The sequence below is a fragment of the Mesoplodon mirus genome (genome assembly GCF_964341445.2).
Source record: "Mesoplodon mirus genome assembly, chromosome: 3".
NCBI classification, from domain to species: domain Eukaryota; kingdom Metazoa; phylum Chordata; class Mammalia; order Artiodactyla; family Ziphiidae; genus Mesoplodon; species Mesoplodon mirus.
Genome location: NC_138978.1, coordinates 79197832 through 79210289, shown reverse-complemented (window position 1 = coordinate 79210289; position 12458 = coordinate 79197832). Strand labels below are relative to the sequence as shown.

The 12458-nt window shown below is 34.7% G+C and overlaps 1 protein-coding gene across 3 annotated transcripts in view; it reads left to right on the top strand.

The window, feature by feature from the left end:
• COL24A1 (collagen type XXIV alpha 1 chain) overlaps positions 1 to 12458 on the top strand; it is a 389096-nt gene that overhangs the window by 249577 nt on the left and 127061 nt on the right. For all 3 annotated transcript variants that reach the window (XM_082612777.1, XM_082612779.1, XM_082612778.1), the window contains exons 29-32: positions 3558 to 3611; positions 3897 to 3941; positions 4060 to 4104; positions 11757 to 11810. In XM_082612777.1, coding sequence (XP_082468903.1) covers positions 3558 to 3611; positions 3897 to 3941; positions 4060 to 4104; positions 11757 to 11810 — 198 coding nt within the window. The remainder of the gene's footprint in view (positions 1 to 3557; positions 3612 to 3896; positions 3942 to 4059; positions 4105 to 11756; positions 11811 to 12458) is intronic.

Here is a 12458-nt window from a genome sequence, read left to right as displayed (position 1 = left end):
CTCTATTTCAGCCTTAATTCACTTGATAACAGGATTACATCTATTTATTTTTTAACATTTGAAAAAATATTATAAACTTAATAAAGTGCAGTTATTCATAGTCTTTAGACATTTAGACATTATGTGAATCAGGTGACTCACTTATATTGATATCTGCAGGCTTCAGTTGCTTCATCTTAAAAAGCAGGGTTTAGACTAGTTCAGCCTTGACAGTGGGTGATCTATGTGCTGAGGCAGAAACTGGCAGTTAATTATGAGACTTTCTTCCTGAGCTCAATGCAGCCTTTTCTACATATATATCTAGGCAACCACTTAATCTTATTTTTATCAAAGAAATGAGACTTTTTTCAATCATTTTTGGACCAAAGAATTTTTAAAAATTCTTTTTAATGTATTACTCTATGTTTGGGGGCCTTTTGAAGCTTTATCCTTATGGCTGCTAACTTTGAAACCTAGACAGAATGACTTCTAACTCTAGCATTAGCCTTAATCTACCAGGATCTACCATGTGGTTGGTTGTCTAGAGTCAAAATTGTTATCTTCTCCCCACTCCCCCCACTTTCTACCCTAACCAAACTTACACTTCCAATTTGTTTTTATATTAATGCTGTCATAATTCCACTGGTTACTTACTAACAAAATATCCAAGAAAGTCAGAACTTTCATATTGCAAAGGAGTTAAGTGCCTAGTTACCAGTGGATACATTTCTAGATCTTACTTGTTTTCTGTGGTATTTTAGAATGCTAACCACTGATTCCTTTTCATATTTTCTCAGCCACGTTCTGTTATTACTCCAAAAAAATTTGGCAAGTGTTTTCTTACAGGGCAGAAAAAAAAAATAAGCATAGAAGGTGCTGGAGAAAGAGAATCAATACAGGCTACTGATAAGATGAAGGTGATTATTGGAGCAAGGTCCTGAAAGATCTTTGCACTTAAAACTTCAGAGTCATCCTTTAAACATTGTTCTTTTTTTCCATCTTTAGTTACTTAATTGTCAAACATTCCAAGGAAGCCCCCACCTCAGGACCTTTGCAGTTGCTATTTCTCCTGCCAGAATGATCTTCCCCAAGTTATTTTCATAGCCTGCAGTCTCAGCTCCTTCAGATCTACCCACATGTCACTTTAGAGAGCCTTCTCAGACCCTGATCTAAAGTGGAGCCCCCCACCTTGGACTCCTCCTAGTCCCTTAACCTCCTTTATTTTTCTTCATTACACTTGACTACCTAGAGTCATTTTATATTTTAATTTTATATATCTATTTGCTTGTTTATAAATTCAGGGATTTGTCTCTTCTCCCTACTGTATCCTCCGGGCCTAAAACAATACCTGGCTTATAGTTGGCACTCAGTAAATGTTTGTTGAATGAACAACAACACACTTTGAAAGTCACTCATCTATTAAGTCCATACTCCTCAATTTGACATTCAAGGTCCTGTACATTAATACTTTAACTTAGTTTTGCAGTCTTTTATGGAAAAATAGGATCAAAAAGTAAACTGGGGACAGATCATGGAGTACCTTAAATATAGACAGAAATTGTAGGGCTAGAGCTATGGCTTTAGCTTTAGTATGCCCAGTGGAGCTGTAGATCCTCATGGAGTGTGAGTCTTCTCTCCAATCCTGTGGATGTGTCCAAGAGGATCAGGGTATGCACTTACCCTAAGGGCACCCAGGAAGAGAGTCCTGTTTACAGTAAGCAGGGTTTTTTTTTCTTTTTTTGCGGGGGGGGGCGGGTTCTGGAGATTTTTATTTCAGAAGGTTTTTATTTACAAAATCAATTTCTTTAATAGATACAAAGTTATGCAAATAATCTCTTTGTCCTTGACCTGTTTTGAGTTTTGCTTTTGAAGAATAGGTCAGTTTACTCCAAAGGTGTAGAATTTATGTGTGAAGAGTTGTTTCTATCAATAGTAGTCCCTTATTTTCCCTTTAATGTCTCAGCGGTCTGTAGTGATATCTTCTCCTTCATTTCTTTTTTTAAAAATTTATTTATTCAAATTTATTTATTTTTGGCTGCGTTGGGTTTTTGTTGCTCTATGCGGGCTTTCTCTAGTTGCACGGAGCAGGGGCTACTCTTCGTTGCGGTGCGTAGACTTCTCATTGCAGTGGCTTCTCTTGTTGTGGAGCATGGGCTCTAGGTGCGCAGGCTTCAGTAGTTGTGGCTCGCGGGCTCAGTAGCTGTGGTTTGCGGGCTCTAGAGCGCAGGCTGAGTAGTTTCGGTGCACAGATTTAGTTGCTCCGCGGAATGTGGGATCTTCCCGGAAGTAAGCATCTTTTTAATAGTATAAAGCTAAACTAAGCTGGCCTCAGATGGGGTACAATAGAAGATATTGAAGCCTACGGGACTTCTTCAAATCAGCATGTTGTATTGGGAGATTTGTATCACTGTTTTGTATAGAAATCTTCAGCGACTCCTCATTGCTTATTGATTCAAATATAAACTCCAGTCCTTCACGTTTTAAATCCCAGTCTTTTCACAATTATTTATTCATATAGAAATACAAAAAAAATACTCCATGTAATCACCAGCTCAGCTAAACAAACTAGGTTTTTCATTCTTAAGTATCTTTTTTCCTGCTTCTTTACCCTTTTCTCATACTATGCCTCCATCTAGAATTTCTTTTAGAGTATGATCTCTGACTGTCAAAATAATATCTTCATTCCCTTTACAAACATGTGAAAGCTCTCTCCCTCCTTTGATCCCTTTAGCCCTTAACACACAATATCTCTTCCTATTTTATAGTTATTTATATAATTTACCTTATCTCATAATGTGGATTCCCATAACACTTAATGCAGTGCCTTTTTCACAGTATATGTTCAGTTAATGGTTGTAGAATTAAATTAATTCCCTTGCAAAGGACTTTAAGATCTTCCAAGGACAGTTATAATTAGGCAAGGAACATATACTGTCCTCTTTCATTAGAGAATGACTTTTGCAACTAATGCTTCTCCATAACTAATTACTGAATTAATATTGATAGCAACATAGCTGAGAAGTTTTAAATTTACATGAACATTCCCAGCAGCATTTTCTATTCCTTTTCTGTGCCCCTTGCCATCTTTCAGCTGTCAAGCAGGTGCATAGCGGGGAACAGTGCAGTCAGCATTCTTTTTCTAATAAAGTGATGAGAAGAGTTCCATTTCAAAAATATAAAACTTAGGAAGACTGTTTGGACAAACAAACCAGCCACTTTAAAGTTAATTTAGAGTTGTTTTTAGAGTAAATCCTGGATTTCTGCAGAGTAAAGGATAAGGTAAACAAAATACTCAAATTACAAACCTATACTACAGCTACCTCAACAACTGAATCAGCTGTTTTTGTGGTCATCTGATTTACTATTTGGTGTTAAATCTTGAAAACACTGGCCTGATTCTCCCATGCAAATGGGTTCATCTATATACTCAGCTGTATTCTTTACTGTGTTCATGGCACAGAAACAAGCAAAAGGAGTTTTTCAACTAAAAAAGAGTCCAGTGCCTCCATTTGTAAGGATGCATAACAGTAAAAAAGAAACATTTAAAATTAACAACAGGATATTTTTTCCATCTCTAGGGACCAAGAGGACCAGATGGTCTCTTAGGAGAACAAGGTATACAGGGTGCCAAGGTAATCACTTATTTTCTCATTTCATACACAGTTAAATATTTTTGAGCCCATATGTCCTACCTGTCTAAACACTGATGTATTTCCTTATAAAAGTATGGTTCTAAATTTTTTCTTAGTCTAAGTATGAAACATACATAAAGTTTTTACTACACACACAGAAATGTATTCTTTTTATTACTGAACTATGTATTTGATGTCTTAGTTTTTGGTATGTGAGTGTATGTTAGCGTGTATAAGACCATAATTCACATTCTGATTAACTCACCTGGTATTGATTCTTGTTAGGGTGAAAAAGGAGATCAAGGAAAAAGAGGGCCTTATGGTCTTATTGTAAGTAATAAAATATTTCACATTAAAGATAAACATATAATATCTTCCATTTTTCTTGGTGTGTGATTCATATTTGGGGAGGGAGTTGCTTGACCCCGGCATTTTCTTTCTTATGTAGGGTAAGACTGGAAACCCTGGAGAGAGAGGAGTTCAAGGGAAACAAGTAAGTAATTAAAAATGGCCAAGCTAGAAGCAAATTTTATCCACTTTATTCTCTGATACAACTCTTGTTTAGTAATCAGTATTTTAAACTAAGAGAATACAAGTTCTTTTCCTCCTTCAGTCCTTGGGTCAGTCTTTTATTGAGGCAAATTGCTTACTCAATCTGGGCCTTTTTTGTACCTATCTATAAACCGGTGGTGATAACTGATACTTTTACTTCACCTCTGCTATCGTAGTTTTTCTGTAAAATCCATTTCAAGATAAAGTGGTATGATGTCATGTAAATATAACAGAATATTAATAAAGCTAACATAAGAAACTTCTTTGAAGCTTCTTGCCTAGTTTCATTTTAACTCACCTTGAGTGTTGTTTGCACCCTTGGAGTGTGGAGCTATGTGTGTCATCATGTTTTCCCATGGCATTGCTCTAAGAGTTTTTAATACTATATAATGCTAAATATTTTCCTACCATCAAAAATCTCAGAATTATACAATTTCTTCTCTGGAACACAAGTTCTGTGGTTATCATCACTAACTGAGGGGGAGTAAAGTGTATTTTTTTTAAAAAGAGAAATATATACACACACACATATATATTACACATATATACATATATAATTTTGAGCACATGAGCTTAAATGTCTGGGTTTTTTTTTTTTTTTTTTTTTTTTTTTTTGCGGTATGCGGGCCTCTCACTGTTGTGGCCTCCCCCGTTGCGGAGCACAGGCTCCGGACGCGCAGGCCCAGCGGCCATGGCTCACGGGCCCAGCCGCTCCGCGGCATATGGGATCCTCCCAGACCGGGGCACGAACCCGTATCCCCTGCATCGGCAGGCGGACTCTCAACCACTGCGCCACCAGGGAGGCCCAAATGTCTGGGTTTTTAATTCCATTTGTAATCATAAGTTTAATGACATTTTGATTTGTCATATATATATGTATAATTTAAAGTTATTAAGTTATATCATAATTTAAATATACTGCAACTGAAGAGTCAGAAAAGGAGTGGACAAAAATGTTTTAGCTGCTGTTGTAATTATCACTAATGTCACTGCATTTACTTGTTCCTCTATGAAATCTGCTGCCCCCTGCCGGTTGTTTCCCATACTAGCATTATATTTACCAATGGTCAAACCTAAAGTAGCAGAGACTTAAAAGAGAAAAATGACTGTATCCAGGGAAAGAACTTGTGTGTGACATTATATTATTAATTGAAGTCATCGCCAAAGAACATTCCTTGAGTGTTAATATTCATCATCTAAGTTTCTATTATATCAATGTAAATGGTGTTTCTGGAGATTCTTTCCACTTTGCTACACTGTATACAAAACCAATATGTTGTAGTTGAGTGGAGAAATTTGGAATTTATCAGGTCCATTCCTCTTACTTTAGAAAAATGAGGCCAAGAGAAATAAAATTACTTACTCATTTTGTACATTGTTGACATTCCTTAGAGTTTTACCTTCATTTTCAGCCTATCAGATATGCATGGGTAAATGTAAAATTTGATATTTGATTTTCTCAATCAAATAAAAGTTACTAGAACCATTTTGTAACGGTAGCTTATGGCAAACAAGTTTCATAGACTACCGGAAGAGTAAAGTTACCTTAGTGAGTGACAGTAAATCATGAGTTAATACTAGTTGTTGAGGTTTACTTAACTTTATACCTACATTGTCTCCTCGCTCTCAATCAAACTGAAAGAGACTTTTGAGATCTGAGGGAAGCTTGGATCAATTAATCCAAAAAATACAGATGCCCCAAAGATTTGTTTGATCCTGCACGGTAATCTCAGCATCTCTCATCATTTATGCACTGTCAACAAGCAGGCAGTGCTGTATAGTAGAAAGATACACTGGAGATCAGATTAACCTTTGTTCTAGTGCACACTCCTAATATCTGTATAGTCTTGGTTAGATTGGTTAGCTCTCTGGATCATATTTTCTTCATCTGTAAAATAAAGATGCATCTCTAAATTGTCATAATTCTAAAGCTAGGTATTACAAGGAAATTGGTAACACATATATACTCTGCTAGTCCAGATAAACAGGAGAAGTATATTTGTCTATGGGCCAACATTGTTTCCTATACTTGCCTTCAGCCACACGTATATCTGACTCAAAGGGCGAATCAAGGAGAAAGGATATGATTCATTGTGTTATTAAGGTGATAAAGCCTGAGTAACTTTTTAGTTTTCTAAATCTTATAAAAACTATAACAGCTCATACATTACTGATTTTTATCTAGATATTCTTTCAGTTGATGAGTTAAGGGTATTAGATTATCCAACTATGATTTTGTATTTGTGTCTCTCTTTAATTCTGTCAGAGTTTGCTTTATGTATTTTGAAACTATTTTTAGAGTATTCACATTATGATTACTATGTCTTCCCAATCAACTGAGACTTTTATCATTACAAAATGTTCCTCTATATCTCTGGTAATACTTTTTATCCCTGGTAATACTGTTTGTTTTGAAATCTACTTTATTTGATATGTAAGTCTCTCTAGCTGTTTGCATGGCATATCTTTTTCATTCATTTATTTTCAAACCATCTGTGCCTTGATGTTTAAAGTGAATGTCTTAAAGTTAGATCTTGCCTTTTTATTCATTCCAACAACCTCTGCCTTTTAATTAGTGTTTGCTCCATTTCCACTTAATGTAGTTATTGATGTGGTTGGATTTAGGTCTACCATTTTTACGGCTGTTTCTCTTCTGTCGTGGCAGCAGTGGTGGTGTGCAGTGCCTTCTTTAGGCACTGAATGATTTTGAGAACTCCACTCTAATTTAACTATTCGCTTTTTAGCTCTACTTCTCATTATTACTTTTAAGTGGTTATTCCAGTTCGGGAGTCAGCAAACTTTCTCTGTAAAGTGCCACAAAATATTTCAGGCTTTGTGGGCCGTATGGTCTCTGCCACAACTACTCAGCTCTAGTGTCATCATAGTGTGAAAGCAACCATAGATGGTATATAAAGGAATGAGCATGACTATTCAAAAAAAACTATTTACAAAATCATGTGATGGTCCAAATTTGGCCCTCAGACTGTAGTTTGCCAACCCGTGGTTTAGGGATCATTGTAACTTTCCACTGTCTACTTAGAGTTAATACAGTAATACTTAACATAATTGTAAGAAACTTGCAGCCATAGAGACCTGTTTACCAGCATCCTGTCTTATATGTTCTATTTGTTTTATATCTATATACGTTATAAACCCCATATTGCAAAGTTAAAATTCTACTTTAATATAAATGAAATATAAATTAGAGATATTTAGGAGGAAAGTAGTGATTTTTAAAATTATCCATGCATTTACTATTTCTGGTGCTCTTCATTCCTTTCTATAGATGCACATTTCTAAGTGGTATACTTCCCTGCAGCCTATAGAACTTCCTTTAGATTTCTTATAGTCAAGTTCTTCTAGTGATGAATTCTCTTAGTTTTTCTTTATTTCACCTTTATTCTTGAAGGATATTTTCACTGAAATTATAGAATTATAATTATAGTTATAGAAATCTGGGTCAACAGGGGTTTTTGTTTGTTTCCATTCACCATCGTAAAGATGACATGCCATTTGTTTTTGGCCTGCATTATTTCTGATGAGAAGTCCACACATATCTTTATCATTATTCCCCTGCATATAATGTATCATTTTTCTCCGGCTGCTTTCAAGATTCTCTCTTTATCTTTGGCTTTCAGTAGTTTGACTATGATGTGTCTAGATGGATTTTCTTCACATTTATCCAGCTTAATGTTTGCTGAGTTTCTTGCATGTGTAAATTTGCCTTCACTAAATTTGGAAATTTTTCAACTTTTTTTTTAGGATATTTTTTTCTACACCATTTACTCTCTCCTTTCCTTCTTGTATTCTAATTAAATATATGTTAGTCATTTTGATTACCTTAGATACCTGGGGCCCTGTTCATTCCTATTTCAATCTTTCTTTTTCCTGTTTTTTTTTTTTTTTTTCCAATTGGGCAACCGGAATCTATCTTCTCTAACCTGTTAAGCCTTTCAATAAAATTTTCTTTATGATATTGTATTTTTAAATTTTATTTGGATATTTAATTTTCAGCTCTATAATTGTCATTGTTTTTTTTTTTTTTTTTTTTTTACAAATGCTCTTTCTCTTCTGGGATTTCCTATTTGTTTATTCATCATGAGTACATTTTTATTTACATTATTGAGCATATTTATACTAACTACTTTAAAATCGTTGTGTGATACATAATAGCATCTGTGTAATCTTGAGTTTGGTCTCCATTAATTGCCTTTTCTTATAAATATGGGAAATTTTCCCTGTCTGATAACTTTGAATTGTATCTTGAACATTTTGACTGATTCATTTTAGTGACTCTAAAGTCTGTTATATTTCTTTGAAGAGTATTGTTTTGTTTTTAACTTGGCAGGCAGTTAACTTGGCTGGTAAAATGCCAAGTTTTCTCTCCTCTGTGGTAGGTGGCTGCTGAAATCTCTATTAAGTTCTTTTAGCCTTGTCTGGGCTACTTGGAGTCTACAATACCAATACAAACCTTAAATGTCAGCAAGAACTATAAGCAGAGTTTATATTTGCAATCTGAGGCTCCTCTCTGGCTCTTTCTTTCACCACTTTTCGCCATCTATGGTCACTTCAAATTCTGCCCTAGGGTCCTCCATGCTAATAAGACTGAAGTTTCTATCCTACTTTATTTTAACCATCTTGTATGGCTTCTCCTCTGGCTAAAAGTCATATAAAAAAATCAGAAACTCACCTAGTGTCATTCCTTCTTTCAAGTGTAGACCCTACTACTCTAGTTCCTGCCTATTTTTGGTCTTTCTCCAGTACTCTCATATCTTTGCTTTTTAATATTTTATCTTGGGTTTATAGTTATCTCTATATAGATTAGTTTGATAGGAGCAACTTGGCCAATATTGGAAGTGGAAACACTTAGCATTTCTTCTTTAAATATAGTTTTCTCTGTAGTAACTCAGAATACTTGAGAAGCATTTATTTCATAATCTTTACAATACAAAAAGTATACAGTATTAACTCTATTCTTTCCCATTCTTCAGACAATGAAGCAGAATGCACACATTTTCATAATCCTACAGTGAAAGTGTGGCAATAGAAATAACATTTATATACTCCCTTGCTTATTCTCATAAAATGTCTTGATGATGCTCAAAACATGTTTATTTAAAATGGAAAGGCATTGAATGCTTGATTTCTCATGGAATTCAGTAAAAAGCAGTTTAGTGTAGTGGAAGAGCATGGCAATGGAGTCAGACACATTCGAGGCCAGATTCTGGTTCTGTCACTTATAGCTGTTTTGACTTTGTACAAATTATTTAACCTCTCTGAGCCTCAGTTTCCCTATCATTAAAATGAGATACCTTTTATAGTTGTAACAAATGATGCTCATTATGTGCTCATCACAGGCTCTCAATAAATAGCAACCACCATAGTCATTATCCTCCTGGTCATCATTGTCATAATTGCTGAGATGCATCATAGAGCAAGGAGTTGTACTACAAATAATGTATTTCAGTAGCATCTGGAAAGCCTTAAAGGGAATTTTTATTTTGTGCCAGCTTTTGCTTTTCTTCTTCGTCTCCAATAAAAATAATTAGAATCCATTTAGGTCATTTCATAGCTTTGCCTAACAGCATTTATTCACGATTAACAGTATTACAAGTACATATTAAGCTTAATATTGTGTGCTAACACACTTTACAAAGCAAACTGGGCAGACATTATTTAAGGTTCTGAACTCTTGCTATATGTTCAATTGATATACCAAGCACAGAGGGATCCCTTATATTGATCCCTTAATTTAGGAGTCTGGAGTACATGAGTAGCAGATGATTTTCATGATTGAAACATGGTCTTACTCCAATAGGAGTCCATGAGATTTTGCATATCTCCCTTTCCCTAACCAGACAATCATATGTAACTAAACATTGCATTGATAATCATAACTTAGAAGATTCTTTGTTGCTAGAAATATTGAACGTCTTTACTTCTAATTTAATATCATATTTTTTAGATTTCAGTTTTAAGATAAAATGGTAATTGTGATCTGTTGTATAATTTCCAAACTTCCCAAGGTCAGTAATGTAGAAGAGTAGAAGAAGCAAATAGCAAATAAACAAGGGCAGTATTTTATACATCTGTATTTATACATCTGTAATGTATTTTACAACATATATTAGTAGTCATCAGTGTCCAGCACACAGTACATGCTCAGTTAATCTTTAAATGGAAGGATCAAAGAGGACCTGGAATTTAATTTAGAGTTTTACATACCATTTTAGAATACACCCCCATATCTAAGACTCAATTTTATGGTACCATAGTTGGCATGATGTAAAAATGGAGGAAAATAAAGAACATTGGAGAGGTCCAATTTGATCATTTCTGGTTATCTAGGTTGAGAGCTTTGTGCCTTCCCAGGTTATAAGGGCATAAGTCATACTTATTAATACAGCACAAGTATATTATTTTTGAAAAAAACTTTATATTGATATTAAAAGTATAAAAGAATCCAAATCTAAAATAATTATGGATGACAAATATTTGTCACTGTATAGGAGTGGAGATTAAATATAAAGAATACAGGTAGATATAAAGAACCCCTACAACTCAACAACAAATTAATAAACAACACAATGAAAAAATGAGCAAAAGGACTTGAGTAAGCATTCCTCTAAAGAAGATATACAGACGGCCAATAAATATATGAATATATGCTCAGTATCACTCATCATTAGGGAAATACAAATCGAAACCACATTGAGATACCACTTCCCATCCAGAATGACTATTATTAAATACACACACATGCCTATATATACAGAAAAAATAACCACTGTTGGCAAGGATGTGGAGAAATGGGAATCCTTGTGCTATGCTGGTGGGAATGTAAAATGGTGGAGCTGCTGTAGAAAACAGTATGCCTAGCTCCTCAAATGGTTAAACATAGAATTACATATAATCCATCAATTCCACTTCTTCGTATATACCCCAAAGAATGGAAAGCAGGGATACAAACAGATACTTGTACACCAATGTTTATAGGAGCATTAGTCACAATATCCAAAGGGTAGAAAACCCCAAGTGTTCATTGATGATGAAAGGATAAACAAAATGTGGTATATGCATACAAGGGAATAAGATTCAACCTTGAAAAGGAAGGAGGTCTTGACACATGTTACAAATGGATGAACCTTATGCTACATGAAATAAACCAGACACAGAAGAACAAATATTGTATGATTCCACTTATATAAGGTAATTAAAGTAGTCAAATTCATAGAGACAGAAAGTAGAGTCATGGTTGCCAAGGGAAGAGGGTAGGGGATAGGGGGTTATTTAATGGGTACAGAGTTTCAGTTTGGGAAGATAAAAAGTTCTAAAAATAGGTGGTGGTGATGGTAGCACAACAATGTGAATATACTTAATGCCACAGTACTGTAAATTTACACATACTATACACTTAAAAATTGCTAAAGTGGTGAATTTTATGTTATGCGTATTTTACCATAAAAGAAAAAACAAATAGAGGTAGACAGAAAAATTAGATGGGAGGATCTTGAGGGAAAGCTGAGGTAGGGAAACTGACCAAAACATTTTCAAGCATCACTTTTTCTTCAAGCTTTGCCTTTGTTTATTCAGGGTTTACAAGGACCCCCTGGGAGTACAGGAGACAGGGGATTTGCAGGAGAACCAGTAAGTTTATCTTCATGTGTTTCTAATTGTGTTTTTTTTATATATATAATGTATTTTACCTGTCTGTTATTATTGCCTTTTTGTGCTGTGGCTGGTATGTTTTGGAAATCAGCATGTGTCATGGGCACCTAATTATAAGAATGAAGATTTTGCTGTGAATATAATTTTTAGTGCCTTCCTGGTTTCATAAAGTCAAATTTCGTCCTGTTTGTCTGGAACTGTTAAAACTTCACATATTTCTATTTTCAGCAAAGATAATTCAGTTTTATTAAATCTCAGAATTTTTTTTCTGAATGGCTTGCTGTTCGTATAATAATTATAACACTGCCCTCCCACACACAAAATCACATTTATGAGGGCAACTCTATAATAAAAGACCATATAGAGAAGCCAGACTCTACATGTAATGGGCCAAAGTGTGGAAACTTGACAGAAATGCTGTTAGATCAATAATTCAAAAAGTCACATCACCATTTCATAAATCTGACTCAGTTATAGAGTTTCCATGGAAAATGAATTGTGAAAATGAAATACTTTGCCATGCCTTATCTCTCACAATATATTCTTTATTGCCTATGAAGCCATTCTTCTGGCTAACAGTATCAGATGTAATGTGCAGTAACATGCTTCTAAGATTTACAACACAAA